Source organism: Dermacentor variabilis, chromosome 4 (genome assembly GCF_050947875.1).
Source record: "Dermacentor variabilis isolate Ectoservices chromosome 4, ASM5094787v1, whole genome shotgun sequence".
Classification (NCBI taxonomy): domain Eukaryota; kingdom Metazoa; phylum Arthropoda; class Arachnida; order Ixodida; family Ixodidae; genus Dermacentor; species Dermacentor variabilis.
Genome location: NC_134571.1, coordinates 138,919,873 through 138,936,356, shown reverse-complemented (window position 1 = coordinate 138,936,356; position 16,484 = coordinate 138,919,873). Strand labels below are relative to the sequence as shown.

The following is a 16,484-nucleotide window of genomic DNA, read 5'->3' as shown; positions in this document are numbered from 1 at the left end:
TAGTCTTTACACTGTTCTTATCGGTACAAAAAAAAAAAAAAAGCCACGTCGTATGAATACGCAAGAAACCGAATCTCATTAGATGGCAGTTTAAACCCTTGGAAGTTTTGTTCTTTCCGAATGCTCAAGGAAAGTGGAGAGCATCAGAAGCGGTGAAAAAGGGCATCCTTGTTTTACTGATGATAAAAGCCTAATAGTGTTGGCAGAGAGAATCATTCGCTATCAGCATCGTTGATCAATTAGCATAACATACTCTCATCCTTTGACGCAACGGCGGCTCCACGGTTCAGGCCAATCCCTCATTTACTAGATGCCTGCCGCGTTGTCCGGCAAACGCGGTTTCGTGCCCTCTCACATTTCTCGTCTGCGGATGGATGGATGGATGTTATGAACGTCGCCTTTGGAACGGGGCGATGGGTTGCGCCACCAAGCTCTTGCTATTACACTGCCTAATGTCCTACCTAAGTTAAACAATAAAAAAAAAGAAATGAACACTATGAAACCCCACACCCAAATTTTCTGATCCCCCATTGCTAACTGTGCTTTTGTACGTCTCCGTTTTTTGCCGTTTCCCTACTTTTCGTCCACCAATCCTCCGATCGCCTCTTACTAATGCCTATTGCGGACATGTTTACTTTTTCACTGCTCCCGCTGAACCCAAGGGCTTTAAGGAGGCTAGTGGTGCCTAACTCGACCGCTGGGTAGACGTCTTCACATTCTAATAAAACATGTTTCATAGTTTCCCTAGCTTTACCGCAGCAAGCACATGCTGCTTGTTCCTTCTTATATCTCGCTTTAAAGGTGCGTGTTCTAAGGCATCCCGATCTCGCTTCGAAAAGTAATGAGCTTCCCTTTGAGTTATCATAAATTGTTTCTTTCCCGATTTCGTTTTTTCCCTCTTAAGTAGTTACTCCTGGAAGTTACTCATGGATCTTGGAAGTTGCTTTTTATTTATGAAGTGCCTGCCGTGATTTATCGCTGACGGCCAACGCCGCCGACGCCGACGACACCGGCTTTTCTGCGACACGAGCTCCTTAACGCTATCGCGTTAATAAAAAAGCATCATAGTCCAATTGAACGCCGCTGAGCGCTCCTTCGAATTATGAACTACTCTCGGGAAAGCGAGCGCGTTGAGACGCTTGGCGCGTTTTCATTTGACCTTATCGAGGCGCGGTTAAAGCCCAGGCGACGTGTTGCGCGGACAAGGAACGCGCAGAAAGAAACGTTTCACCAAAGGGACCATAATGCTTTCGCATTCCCACACGTAAGCTGCCGAAGTTTTACTTTATTCTTTTATTGCGAGGGCAATTTCTGGACAACCCAGGCGCATTTTTGCCGTCGCCATCGCCGTGATGTTCCGTACAAAGTCCAAGGGCGATAACACCTTCGTTGCACGTCGTAGGCTATTTGAGCGAAAGCACGCGAGGAAGGCCGACGATCGTGGCTCAATCTGGCGCGCGCGAAGGAGGAAAGCGGGGAGCAAACGAGCCGTCTTCCGTTGCGCGTAAGGCCGTGGGGGGCCGAGACATTCATTTGAGGGATCGCCAGCGATTTCTGCGCAGGCGCGACGAAGAGCGGGCGCGAGAGAGAAAATCTGGGGGCTTTTGCTCCTTGAATATACGGTTCTGGCTAGGCACTGCGGAGAAGGTTTTTTAGGGCGCGTTATATTCGTTTTTCCCCATACATGCCGACATTGCGGAGTGCGGTCGAGTTTGTTTACGCTCGGACGCTGGCTGCCGGCGGGGTAAGATAGGTGAAGCAGCGGGCATTGACGCCCGGTTTGGCGACCGCTGTGTCGGACAGACTGTCTCGCACCTGCGGCGCTCGTGCTAAGTCAGTCGTGGCGGATCAGAGCTTGCGACCGTAGAAGTGCCCAGGCCGCATATATTGAAAATCTAGAAAGTAGAGCGCCTTAGCAACCGCGGTTGAACGCAAGTGGGTGAAAGGCCGCCGGATGACGATGAATTGCTCAGCAGCAGCGCCGCAGGCGTGAGAAAGTCTGTCGGACGTACTTTCAGAAGCATAGTTCTGACTGGTGTTGCAGATGTCGCGGGGCGCGGTAGTGCTGAACTTATCGTCACAAGTTGGCGCCTGGACGTTATTATATGTATTCAATCGTGCTTTTACTAACTGTAATAGAGTGTCAGCATTTCGCATTATTGGCGGCGCCTCCAGGACACCAAAGCTAGAATCCGCACCGCTCCATTGGTTGGGGCTCGCGGAGGCCTGCGCGTGCCAGGGCTGTATAAGATCCGCTGTCGCAGACAGCGGACAACCAATTTTTTATGCGAACACCACCTGGCACGCTTCGGCCACCGCGGCCCCAATCCACGGTCCGCCCTGCTTCCACCTTTGATGCCCCCGCTACCCCTTGGGTGCCCCTGAGATCCTGCGCTGTCTGCTTTATTATAACCTCAGGTCCTGTCTTGAGGCCTCCGTTTGCCGGTTACATGTGCCCTCATGGAGCAGTGCTTGTAAAAAAAAAAACCAATCTATCGTTGCGACGAAAAAAGCGACCGGCGACTTGTACAACGCCAGTCAGAACATTGAACCTTCAGACACAACGATCACCAAATGGGGCATCCGTGCCCACTGCCTCACCGCGCGGGCAGCCATCGGCGGAAACAAACTCGACCGCACTCTGCGATGCAGGCATAGGTGACAAACGCTTACAACACGGGATAAGAAACCTCCGCAGTGCCTAGGCAGAGTCATATATTCAGGGAGCAAATTTAGGCGGCGATCATAACATCCTCGAAATCACTGTTAAAGCAGGGCCATGCAAATCTAAGGGCAAACAACTCAAAATTGTATACTGGGACAAACTCAGACAAATTCGCAAGAAAAATGATAATGCCATCACAGACATCGTGGACTGGAGCACGCAGCTTAAGCAGGATGTTAACGCAGCCACACAAGTAATCCCCCAGGACGCGCAAATGGAACAGGTAGACAGTAAACTCCTAAATATGTGGGAAGCTAAAGAAAGTCTCTTGAGGGGATGGAAAACTCAGAGACACAACATGACGCTCCGACACAGGCTGGCCCGGCTTAACAGAGATATAGAAGCATACGCGCAAAAGCTCTGTAACCAACAATGGGAAGCATCATGCACCAATATGGATAATCAATTAGGATTGTCGAGAACGTGGAACATCCTCAGGCACCTTTTGAATCCTGAGGAAAGTAAAGCCACGTACAGACAAAACATACACAAAATCTTACATGCATATGACAAAAGTGAAGCAGCTTTTATCGATGAGATAGCCGCAAGGTATTTATCTCGGGCTAAGCCAGCAATTCACCCAGACTACACGGGCACCAGAAACAGACAATTAGACGAAGAGATTAGCGAGGCTGAAACGAGAGCAGCTCTACAAAAGCTTAACACTACATCCGCGCCGGGACTGGACTGAATAACAAACAAGACGATCCGAAATATCGATAATGCCTTTCTATAACAACTTACCAAGTATATGAACGAATGCTGGCAATCCTGTACAATACCACAACAATGGAAAACGGCCCAGATTATTCTAATACCTAAAACAGGCAAGCGGCTACAGTTGGAGAACCTGAGACCCATTTCACTCACGTCCTGTGTGGGCAAGCTCATGGAGCACATTGTCCTAACGAGACTGACCAACTATCTCGAGGATAACGACGTTATCCCCCTACAATGTTGGGCTTGCGGAGAAATTTGTCCACACAGGATGTAGTGCTCCAACTTAAGCATCAAATTATAGATAACACAAGTCGGAACACCAAAGCTATCCCAGGACTGGACCTAAAGAAAGCTTTTGACAGTATTACCCACGAAACAAACTAAACAGAATAAATGAGCCAGGCCTAGGCCAGCGAGTATCCAGTTATATATGAGACTTTCTTGCCAACAGAAAAGCACACATTAAGATAGGAGACCTTAACTCCGACGAACTACAGATCGGAAGCGCAGGTACGCCCCAAGGTTCAGGAATATCACCGATGTTGTTTAACCTGGCTTTTATTGGATTACCAGCAAAGCTACAGGAAATCGATGGCCTCAATCATACCATCTACGCTGAAGATATCACCCTCTGGGTGAGCGATGGCAACGATGGACATGTTGAAAACACATTACAACGTGCCATAGAAGCAGTTGAACAATACCTAGCAGGAACCGGACTGGCGTGTTCGGCAGAGAAATATGAGCTCCTCATTTATGAACCGTCACGATGTGGCCGAAAACCACGCAACTACGAGGAACGAAACAGTACGGAAATTCACCTAATTACGGCAGAAGGTAAGCCCATACCCAAGGTTGACAAGATCAGAGTATTGGGCCTCATCATTGAAAGTAACGGCTACAATGGAGAGACCATACGCAAATCAGACAATATAACGTCTCAATTCATGCGGCTACTTATACGAATAGCCAACAAACATAGTGGAATGAAAGAAGGCAATCTGATTCAACTAGTCCAAGCGTTCGTAATAAGCAGAATAATAATAATATTTGGGGTTTTACGTGCCAAAACCACTTTCTGATTATGATTATGAATGAATAAGCAGAATAGTACACGTGGCACCGTACCTACGATGATACTCGTCAGAAAAATACAAATTAGACTGCTTAATCAGAAAAATCTACAAGCAAGCACTCGGACTCTCCATCACCACCAGCAACGATAGACTACTGCAGCTAGGTCTCCACAATACACTGAATGAGCTAATCGAGGCACAACGAATAGCACAATACGAACGCCTGTCCAAAACTAAAACAGGTAGGCAAATATTGGATCGCCTAGGTATAAGGTATCACACCCAACGTGGCGTCAAAGTAGATATGCCCAGACACATCAGATACATGATAACTATCCCTCTAATACCCAAGAATATGCATCCTACCCACCATCAGGGTAGACAGGAAAGCAGAGCACGCAATATACAGAAGAAATTCGGTGACAGCAAGGATACCACATTTGTAGACACAGCTAGATGCAGACAGAAGCGCGCCTACACAGCAGTGGTGATAAATTACGAGGGAAAATGCACGACGAGCGCTACAGTCAACACGCTACATGCAGAAACCATAGAGGAAATAGCTATTGCGCTAGCCATAGCACAAACACCAGCGGGTGTAATAATCAGTGATTCCCAGACGGCCATACGAAACTTCGCCAACGGTCCAATCTCCCCAGAGGCACTACGACTCCTAAAATTAGCTAATAACCGCGACAAAAGTGTCGATCTCATCTGGACACCCGCTCACACACTACCAGACGGTAGCAGTGAGGTGGCGCACCGCATGGCTCGAGAAGGTACGGAACGAGCCTCGGTTAACCCCGCCTCACCGACTACCGATGAGTGGGAGTGGGAAGATCGAATGACCAGATTTCACGAAATTACACAACACCATAGATTGCAGAGGCGTACATTCCCGCCAACACACCCAAAATTAAGCAAAAACCAGTCTGTAGAATGGCGGCAGTTACAGACCAGATCCTATCCGAGTCCAGCTATTATGCACCTAATACACCCAGATTTATACCAAACGGACAAGTGCAGACATTGCAACTATAGAGCCACCCTGGAGCATATCCTATGGGAATGTACGGCTGTAGTACAGGGTAACGGTGATGCAGCCTCAAACAGCGACAGCCTGCGCGCGCGCTGGGAGTCTGCGTTGCTCAGCTCGGACCTGCAGCACCAACTCTGGGCCGTCCAGCGAGCCGAGGAAGCTGTCAAGGGCCAACAACCCCTGGCTGAAACCTAGGCGGGGTCCAAGCCCACCCCACCAAATCGCAGGGCACTGAATAAAGTTATTTAAATGAATGAATGAATGAATGAATGAATGAATGAATGAATGAATGAATGAAAAGCCCCCAGATTTTCTCTCTCGCGCCCGCTCTTACTCGCGCCTGCGCACAAACGGCTGGCGATCCCTCAAATGAACGTCTCGTCTGACGATCGCAGCTCAATCTCGTGCGCGATAGTCAGAGATGACGCAGCGTGGGAAGTAGGGATAGCAGGCTCCGCACACTCACAAGTTCAATAAATGGCCACAGAGGGCGAAAAAATCGAACGCGCGCCGCTGCTAATGAAACAAGCATAGTAGAAGCACTCAAGGGATGACCGAGTTAGTTTCAATGTCTCCCGCTAGGGGCGCCGTAATAAGCGCAATTTTTTTTACAAACTTTCTCCTACAATTACCGAGGCATGTTTATTACATAATATAGGTCATAGAATTATCATTGCTAATTAGATACTGTACTTTTCATTAGTAAGTTTACTGTTTTTGTCATTATAAACGCAAATAGCGTTCACCATCATCGATCTTCCACGTGACCTCTGGCCTGGATTTAAAATTTTTACCGGTATTTCTGAGTGCATGGCGGCACGGATTCATTCGTTCGTACCATGGTTCGTGCACTTAGTCTGAGTGCTTCTTTGTTGCTAAAACTAGCTTATTGTGCTCCGATGTCTTCCGTTATTTAACTTGTGGTGAAGTGACGCGTTTGCAAGCGGACATGCAAGCCCGAAAGCTACGTTTCGGTCGTGAGGCATGCATCTGAATCGAAACGGGAACCATATTATGAATCCTTAGTCTACGACTGAGGACAGCAGTACCGGTGAGTCGTTTAATATCCCTGCCTGAATCCTTATGTAATAGTGCTAATATTGCTCTCGTTAACTTACAGGCGGAGACAAGTTAACGAACTAGATGCTGCATTACATATGGGCAGTCAGGACCCTCCATTGCTGTTTCCGAAATAAACCTTTAGTTGCGAATTCACGAAAGAGAAAGCGATATCGGAACACGCGTCACATTTTTTATCTCGTTGTAGCCGTAGCCATGGATGGCAGAGTAGCCTTATCAATGTATTTTTTTTTCTAGTCCGCCTGCAAGTTCTTTCGTCCATAGAACCGGATAACCCTTTGATAAACGGAAGCTAAAATAGTGAATTTAATGCATCAAACGGTTTCACGCATGATAATTCACCCATATTTCGTACCTGTTGGTTCCAAATGTTCTTGCTGTGCAGCTTGGTTTACCTGAGGACATTTATTTTTGTAGTAGTGAAGCGCTGCATCACGTTCATGTAGAAAAAGAATGCATCATTTCTAATAGCTTCATGTCTTTCATGCATTTGCTTGTGAAACCAGGAGTGTGATCTCTTCTAGTGCATAAATGAGCACACGAATCTTCTCATTTATGATCTTCATAATACTTAAGCTGTTGACATGCATTGTAGTTAGGCAGACATCAATTTTATGGAGAGTAGCAGTAGTTATTTACCATGCTGCTAAGCACCCTAGAACAGTGTACATTTGCATGTGTTCTGTAGTCACAAACCATTACAATGTATATGTCACACCTTTTCACATTTCATATTGCAAAATTGTGCTTATTCAATTTCTGATGCAGCCAAAATTTCTGTTCCAGACATGCAGTAATGAGGACGGCACCAGTATAAAGCAACAAACTCCAAGCACTAAAGAGAAGTTGCTGTCTGCTGCAACAAGATCATTGTGTGGACTTTGGCTGCTACTACAAGGTAACCACCTGGTTCAGAAATAAATATGCTTGATATATGCTGTATTGCCTTGCTAGTCTTTAGATACGTGTAATTTGTTTGTAGCAGATGATATGAACGCTTGTATTTACAGTTCAGCATAATTGGTTCGAACGTAAGAGAAAACACTACATGACTTTGGATAATCTCTGCTGTATCTCATGTGTGACTGTTCTGCCCCAACAGAGTCTGTGCCAAGCACATCTTGGTCATCACGGGAGCCCCCATCTACACCAACAGGAAGGGGCTGAAGCCGAATTCGCAAGGCTTTACACCACGAACAAAGAAGTCGTCCCAGACGTATGTGGATGAGATATCAAGTCTACAGACGACTGTGTCAAGAGTGAAAAGAGCCTCTGCCATCATTCCACCAGCACGGATATTGGCCGAGTCATCCAGGTACCTCAACAACAAAAATTCTGTGTCCTCAGATGTACCTGCAACCTCTGAACAAGCACAGACGACGCTGGCCAAAAGGATTCCGTCAGCTTGCCCTTCCTTAATGAGCTTCCTGGCCTTGTCAAATACCATTTGTGCCAAGTATAATTTCTTTTTCAATGAATGCAAGCTTTTTCATGCCACATTCTTGTTAAAGATCACTCCTCTTCATCATCCAAACATTAAAGGTCAACCAATTCTTTGCTCATACTTAATACCAGTCACTGTCTAGTAGCATAACATATGTGTAGCAGTATTTCAGTATTTTCTAGTGTACGTTGCCGTGTGCAATTCCTTTCTTGAAATGGCTGATGCGGCATTGGCGTGTGTCTTCCATTAAGATTTGCACTGTGTGCTATGTAGCATTAAACTTTTCTTAATGTATTTGGCTTTCAGTGCTTGCAGTGGCTTCTTTCTTGAATGCAAGCTTTCTCATTCCCATATTTAATTCCTAGTCTCGTTCAGAATTGGTATTCTCGCTCGACAGCCTGTGTTTTTGCGCAAGCTACATTGAAGTAATCTATTGCGGAATCTTGTTTCGCTGCTGTCCGACTTGGTACTCATCACCGTGTTACGTTTCTCGTATGTGGGAGCCTAGTCAGCTGCATTGGGAAACAGTCTCTCGAGGCCTACAGTCTCTCGGTCTACTAATTCGCTATCGCAAATTAGTAGACCGCTATACTGGGCGAAACTGGGGCTTTATTTCTTTACACAGCGTTAGTGTCAATGCTTTTTTGTGTTGTTTTTGAAGTGTAATCATACAAGTATCACAAGGCTTGCAGCAGAGAATAGCAGCACGGCATTTTATTGAGGTCAGGGCTCGTAAGTGCGCATTAGAGTAAAGCAGGTAACATAAGTTCCACACAGCATGATTAATTTGTAGTGTATATTGTGTACCCACCGCGCTGGCCCAGCTGCTATACGGCGTTCTGCCGTTGTGCTCCCGGGTCCGGTCCCCAGCCGCAGCGACCGCATAACCATGAGGTCGAAAAGCAAAAAATAAAAATGCTCGCGCACTTATATTTAGACTTAAAGCATCCCACGTGGTCGAAACGAATCCGCAGCCCTACACTCGGCATCGCTCATAGACCCTGTGCTGTCAGGGTCGTTCTGTCACATACTGTCACAAGATCTACGATGGGATTCTCATATTCATTATATCACATCATCTGCACTATAAAGACTGCTTTTCCTAAAAAGACGATTACAGCAAGCGCCACCAGACGCAAGGTTACTGGCCTATAACAAACTTATCAGACCCATTACTGGCCTATAACAAACTTATCATACCCATTACTGGCCTATAACAAACTTATCAGACCCATTACTGGCCTATAACAAACTTATCAGACCCATTACTGGCCTATAACAAACTTATCAGACCCATTACTGGCCTATAACAAACTTATCAGACCTATCCTTGAATAGACAAACAGTGCTTGGTTTTCGTACACAAGAAAACCAACCAACAAGCTCGAAGGACTTCAAAGAAAAGCGCTTAGGCTCATGTTTAACAATTTTAACCGAACACATTCGCCCACAGAACTGCTTAAGAAGACTAGATTACTAACCATAAAAAAAACGGGCGAAATTGGCTCGCTTAAAGGTAATGTACCAACTATTAAACAACCACTTAAGTATAGACAAGTCCCCGTTATATTAAGCGATACACAGCAAGAACTACCCGCCAGAAACACTGCCATACCTTTGCTTCTTACAAATTCCACACAGATGGCCTCAAATGCTCGTTTTACCTCCTAACGATAAGAGAATGGAATAACCTGACCCCGTCCATTACCAGTAGCACATCGTTAGCTCGTTTCTCTAAATTAATTGAAAGCGATTTGCTGGCCTCGCAATTTTAAAATAGCGTTATGTCTTTGCCTTAGTCCTCATGTAAACCAATTGCCAATGCCGTTTTTCTGCGCAATTTGCTTTTGTAGATTTTGTTATATGCCTTGCAGCCGGCAATTGCGTGGCATTTGGTTGTGTAATGTTTTATTTTCTGCATTGTACTAAAATCCCTGTCTCTTTTCTGCCCTCCTGTTATAATCCCTATTGGAATTGAAAAATAAGTAAATAAGTAAATAAATAAATTAATTAATACATTTCCCAGGAGAATTAACATTTAATTCATCTCGCGCTTGATCATCGCTGTCTATAACTTTTGTTACTTACGGAATCCAGCCATTCGAACTTCTCTTTTCGGTACAGTGGAACCGTTGATCTGCGCGTGCAAACGAAACGCGACATCGAACAAAAGGAAAGCCGACAAGCGTTCCGTGGTTTTTATTGTGAATGCAAGGCACTTTCCGATCAGAAAGCTTTCGATCACCCACCGTCGTTTCTCAGTGGCTATGGTGTTGGGCTGCTGGGCGCAAGGTCGCGGGATCGAATACCGGCCACGGCGGCCGCATTTCGATGGGGGCGAAATGCGAATACACCCGTGTACTTAAATTTAGGCGCACGTTAAAGAAGCCCCGGTGGTCGAAATTCCCGGAGTCCTCCACTACGGCGTGCTTCGTAAAAAGTGGTTTTGGCACGTAAAATCCCACAACTTAAAGCTTTCGATCACGAAATGCCTATGAATGATGTATTCTTCCTGACTTGCTTCTCGTACAATAACCAACTATAACGTTATACGTGGGAATATTGCTTTAATGAAAGAAGTTGTCGTTGCTCGGCGAGAACAATCCTGATTTGCTTCTTCGTTTCTCGTGATAATCCGTTCGTCCGCTGTCTTAGTTCCTAATATGTTTTCATTGACTATATATGTATGCGCTTGCTTGAGTCAGTAAACAAACACTTGGCCCGGTCCATCCTGTGTAAGATTAGTTACAAAAATTATATGACAACAAGAACAGGCACAGCAGTCACAAACATGAGTGTGCGCAACACAGTAAATCGTAAGTGCATGCATCATCCAGTGCTTGTGGCGAATCTGCGCTAAATAAGCGACGCCCAATTATGACAATGGTTTTCTCATTCGGTTCCATGAATCGTCGGTATACTTTCGTGCTGTGAGGAATCTAATAAAATTACATGAAGCTTTCGTGACGCTCGCAAGCTTCTTACAAAAGCCTCTGTTTGGATCGCACCGCTGGTACGATCTGTTGGGAACTCGGCGCTGACGCCCGTGGTTGTACCTGGGTCGCAAGCCCCAAGGGTAGCGTTGGCCTGGCGGCCTGGGGTACAACTGGAAGCATCCGAAGGTCCCGGCAAAGCATGAGTCGACTGGTAACAACGAAACAACTTGTTTATTTTAACATCGCAAAGAGTTGGCGGTCAGGTTTGACCGAAGTAGAGAGACGGGAGAGCACTTCACTCAACAGAAGAAATCGGAGCCCTCCTTTTGGCGTCCGGGGGCAGCTGTTTTTATACTCTCGCAGTTGAGGGCAAGAAGGAACCCCTCAAAAGACGAGCACGTGAATGTATAATGGGCTAATGGTGACGCACACTGTCGTAGCGCTGCCGTAGCACCATGTCGAGCACGATCTCGTAGCACCCTGTCGTAGCGCTGCCGTAGCACCATGTCGAGCACGATCTCGTAGCACCCTGTCGTAGCGCTGCCGGTCGGGCACAATGACTGTAATGAGAGGATGATCCCTGCTTTCGCATCGCCTGGTTCGGGCACAATGACTGGAATGAGAGGGTGATCCTTTGCGGTCGCATCGCCGCAGTCGCGCCTGGAAACACCTGCCGATGAGCGTTGCGGCGACGATGATCGGGCCAAAATGTCTGCCGCCCCGCCGCAGTCGCGCCGGCAAAACCACGTGTCGCAGGCGAAACGCAACAGACCGCCCCGCCGGGGGAAGGAGATCCCGATGGACAGGGGACTGCATCCGCTGTCCGGAGGGATGTCGCTCGATGATGCTCATAACCGAAGTCGGGCGTCCCTCGACGTTTCTTGAGCGCAGCGCACAGAGAAGGCCTCGTTCTCTCGTTCAGGTTCGCACGGGACACTGCAAAGTGACTTCGGGAGAGTTCACATTTTTGTTCTCGTTCCCGGCAAGCGTTAGAACTACGCTGAAACTCAACCGCTCAGTCAGCAAGCACGGCACAACCCTCACTAAGCCCTGCCAGGCTCTTTCCCCTTTTTATACCACTGCCTAGTTCCTTACAGTAGTCTAGCATCACTCAGAACGCGTCCACAAATTGAAAAATTGCACTAGAAAGCATATCATCACTTTGAAACACTAAACAAAAGCAATATGTTAAAAAAAATCCTGCCTCAGGAAGAAAAACATCAGTAACAAACAATTTTGAGGCTGATTCCTACGTTAGGGGCTTCGACTTAAGCCATCGGCGTTACCGTTGAGACTCCCCTTTTTGTAACGCACCTCAAAGGAATATTGTTGTAAAGCGAGGCTCCAGCGCAGGAGGCGGCCATTTTTGGGAGAGATGGTCTGCAGCCATTGGAGAGGGCAGTGATCCGTCTCAATGATAAACCTCGAGCCGGCTAGATAGCATGACAATTTCTGAACGGCCCACACGAGACACGCACACTCTTTCTCGGTGGCGCTATACGCCTGCTCACGACTGGACAGCTTACGACTAGCATACAGGACGGGGTGTTCTACTTCTCCATTTTCCCGTTGGCACAGTACAACGCCCATGCCTCGCTCACTAGCATCGCACTGAACAACGAACCCTTTTGTATAGTCTGGCGATCGTAGCACAGGCTGGTTTGTTAGGGCACTCTTTAGGGCGCTAAAAGCTCTTTCCTTTGTCTCGTCCCAGACGACTGTTTGAGGCTCTGTTTTTCTTAGAGCATCCGTCAGGGGAGCCGCGATATCAGAGTACCTAGGGATGTACCTCTGATAGTAGCCGGCGACACCCAAGAACGACCGAATATCGGTCTTGGTGCGCGGTTGCGGAAAGTCTCGCACAGCGGCCACTTTTATTTCAGAGGGGCGGCGACGACCCTGACCAATCACGTGACCGAGGTAGACAACCTCGGCCTGTGCTAACTGGCACTTAGGAGCCTTGACTGTCAAGCCCGCTTCGCGCAGGCGGGTTAGCACTGCCCGCAAGTGTGCCATATGCTCAGACCAGGATGCGGAGAATATCGCTACGTCGTCTAGATACGGTAAAGCGAATTCTTGCTGTCCCCGCAACACTTTATCCATGAGACTTGAAAAACAGTATGGCGCGTTCTTCAAACCAAAACTCAACACTTTAGGACGGAATGTTCCCATTGGTGAAATGAACGCCGCATACCTACTAGCCTCTTCTGTAAGTGGAACCTGCCAATAACCCCTGACAAGATCTAGGGTGGAAATAAACTGAGCGCTACTAACTTTCTCAAGGCGCTCCTCGATGTTAGGGATCGGATAAATTTGATCCTTAGTGATGGAATTAAGCCTGCGGTAGTCGACGCAAGGACGAGGTTCCTTGCCCGGTACCTCAACTAAAATCAAAGGGGAGGTATAATCACTCTCACCTGCCTCAATAACACCGAGCTGTAGCATTTTCTTTACCTCCGCCTCCATAATATCGCTCTGGCGGGGTGACACCCGATACGCCTTGGATCGTACTGGCTCTGTGGAGGTAAGTTCTATATCATGAGTAAGTACAGAAGTCCTACCAGGCCTCTCAGAGAACAGACCTTGAAACTCTTGTAATAGCTGGTGTAGTTCGGTTTTCTGCTCGGGCGACAGCGGTGCTTTACTGATAAGGTCACTAATGACTTGACCGGTGTCTTCCCTGTTCGTCACTGAGCCTAGTCCCGGAAGCTCGACCGGAAGCTCTTCAGGAACGTTTACCATCATGCACACCACTGCTTCCCTTTGTCTATAAGGTTTGAGCAGATTACAGTGGTAAACTTGCTGTGCTTTCCGCTTTCCTGGCAGACTTACCACGTAGTTAACGTCCGACAGTTTCTGAACAATTCGTGCTGGGCCCTCCCACTGCACGTCTAGTTTGTTGTTTAGCGATGTGCGCAATATCATGACCTCATCGCCAACCTCAAAACGACGGGCCCTGGCTGTCCGATCATAATAAACCTTGGCCCTCTGCTGGGCCTTTGTCATTGCTTCACCTGACAACTCCTGTGCCCTTCTTAAGCGTTCGAGGAGCTTAAGCACGTACTCCACCACGACTGGGTCGTCGCCCCTACCTTCCCACGATTCTCGAAGCATGCGAAGCGGAGATCGAAGCGAGCGACCGTACACCAGTTCAGCTGGCGAAAACCCCGTAGCCGCATGCGGCGCGGTCCTTAAAGCAAACATCACCCCAGGCAGACACAGCTCCCAGTCAGTTCGCTGTTCAAAACACAACGCTCTCAACACGCGCTTCATGACGGAGTGGAGCTTCTCAACGGAATTCGACTGTGGGTGGTACACTGAGCTGTGTAACAGCTTTACCCCACACCTTTCGAGAAAAGTTGTCGTCAAAGCGCTAGTAAACACTGTGCCCTGATCTGATTGGATTTCCGCAGGGAAACCAACTCGCGCAAATATGGACAGTAGTGCATTAACTATCTCAACTGAGCTGAGTTCTTTAAGCGGCACTGCTTCAGGGAACTTTGTCGCTGGGCAGATCACAGTCAAAATGTGTCTGTACCCCGTGGCTGTTACCGGCAGAGGTCCCACAGTATCAATAACGAGCCGTCTAAAAGGCTCCGTAATGATAGGTACCAATTTCAACGGCGCCCTCGATTTGTCCCCTGGTTTGCCCACCCGCTGACAAGTGTCACATGTCCTCACGAAATGGTCTGCGTCCCGAAAACACCCTGGCCAATAGTACTCTTGCAAGAGACGGTCCTTCGTTTTCTTAACTCCAAGGTGTCCGGACCACGAACCCCCGTGTGACAAGCGCAACAGATCCTGACGATAGCATTGAGGCACGATCAGCTGATCGAACTCCACTCCTCTGCGGTCTAGATACTTGCGGTACAGGACTCCACCTCTTTCCACAAAACGCGCAGTTTTCCTGGCGATACCTTCTTTGACATTGCAGCGCACGTTTTCCAGGCTGCCATCCTTTTTTTGCTCGGCTATCAAAGCCGTCCGGCTGACTTTTAGCAACCTATCAAGTCCGTCTGACGTAGGCGCGATGAGCAAATCAGTAGATAGCTCTTCTAACTTTCCCGCGTCGGGCGTTTCCTCTCCAGTATCTGGCGCCTTTAACGTTACAGACTCAAGTTTATTCAGTTCGGGCGTGCTCGGAATATCAGCTTGCTGCGCCTCTGACCCTTTTTCGTTGTTTGATAACGTCGGCCCCGCAACTACCGCCTTTGCAGCGAGCTCCCGAACCTTCGATCTGGTTAAGGCCTGAACACTAGCTTCACCAAACAAAAGCCCCTTCTCGCGCAGGAGGTGATCGGACCTGTTTGAAAATAGGTACGGGTACTGGGGGGGCAGCATAGATGACACTGCCGCCTCCGTCTCAAGCGCTCCGAAAGGTCCTTCAATAAGCACTTTTGCTACCGGCAGACACACGCTATGAGCTTCCACGGCTTGCTTGATCCATGCGCACTCGCCCGTGAACATATGGGGTTCTACGTAAGACGGGTGAACTACATCCATCGTAGCTGCGGAATCGCGAAGCACTCGGCACTCTTTCCCGTTCACGAGGAGGTCTCGCATGTAAGGCTCGAGAAGCTTCATGTTCTCGTCAGTGCTGCCTATTGAAAAAAACACAACTTTTGGTGTTGTTTCCGGACACTGCGCCGAAAAGTGACCCGGCTTCTGGCACGTATAACAAACGCGCGCTTGCCTCATCTCGAACCGCTTTCTGCGTTCGGCTTCGGCTGCTGCCGTCTCCTTAGGTTCGGTCGCACTGCTTCCACTCGCATCCGCACTACGCGTGTTCCCCTTTGCTCTCATGGGTGTGAACTTCGGCCTCTCAAACTTCGAGCCAAATTCACCCTTTTGACCGTCCTTAGCTCCGCGAGCCCGACGCGTCACAAACTCCTCGGCTAGCTCAGCGGCTTTAGCCACCGTACAAACGTCTGGCCTATCCAAGACCCAGTATCGCACGTTCTCCGGTAACCGACTATAAAACTGTTCTAGCCCGAAACACTGCAGAACTTTATCGTGGTCACCAAACGCTTTCTCTTCTTTGAGCCACTCCTGCATGTTCGACATAAGCCTATACGCAAACTCTGTATATGACTCACTTCTGCCTTTCTCATTTTCCCGAAACTTCCGACGGAACGCCTCCGCAGACAGCCGGTACTTTTTTAGCAGACTCGATTTTACTTTGTCGAAATCCTCTGCTTCCTCTCTATCCAAGCGAGCGACTACGTCGGCCGCCTCGCCGGGTAACAAAGTGAGCAAGCGCTGTGGCCACGTTTCCCGAGAGAACCCCTGCTTCTCGCACGTTCGCTCAAAGTTAACCAGGAACAAACCAATGTCCTCTCCAAGCTTAAACGGCCGCATCAGGTCAGTCATTTTGAACAATACTCGTTCTCCTGCACCGTGTGCCTGACTTCCATTACGAGCGCGTTCCATCTCTACCTCGAGACGCTTCATTTCCAAAGCGTGT

At 48.1% G+C, this 16,484-nt stretch overlaps 1 protein-coding gene across 1 annotated transcript in view; it reads right to left on the bottom strand.

The window, feature by feature from the left end:
- Window positions 1–10,631: 10,631 nt before the first annotated feature.
- LOC142577982 (venom metalloproteinase antarease-like TserMP_B) overlaps window positions 10,632–16,484 on the bottom strand; it is a 55,852-nt gene continuing 49,999 nt past the window's right edge. The window contains exon 11 of the mRNA XM_075687407.1: window positions 10,632–10,815. Coding sequence (XP_075543522.1) covers window positions 10,761–10,815 — 55 coding nt within the window. The 3' untranslated portion in view covers window positions 10,632–10,760. The remainder of the gene's footprint in view (window positions 10,816–16,484) is intronic.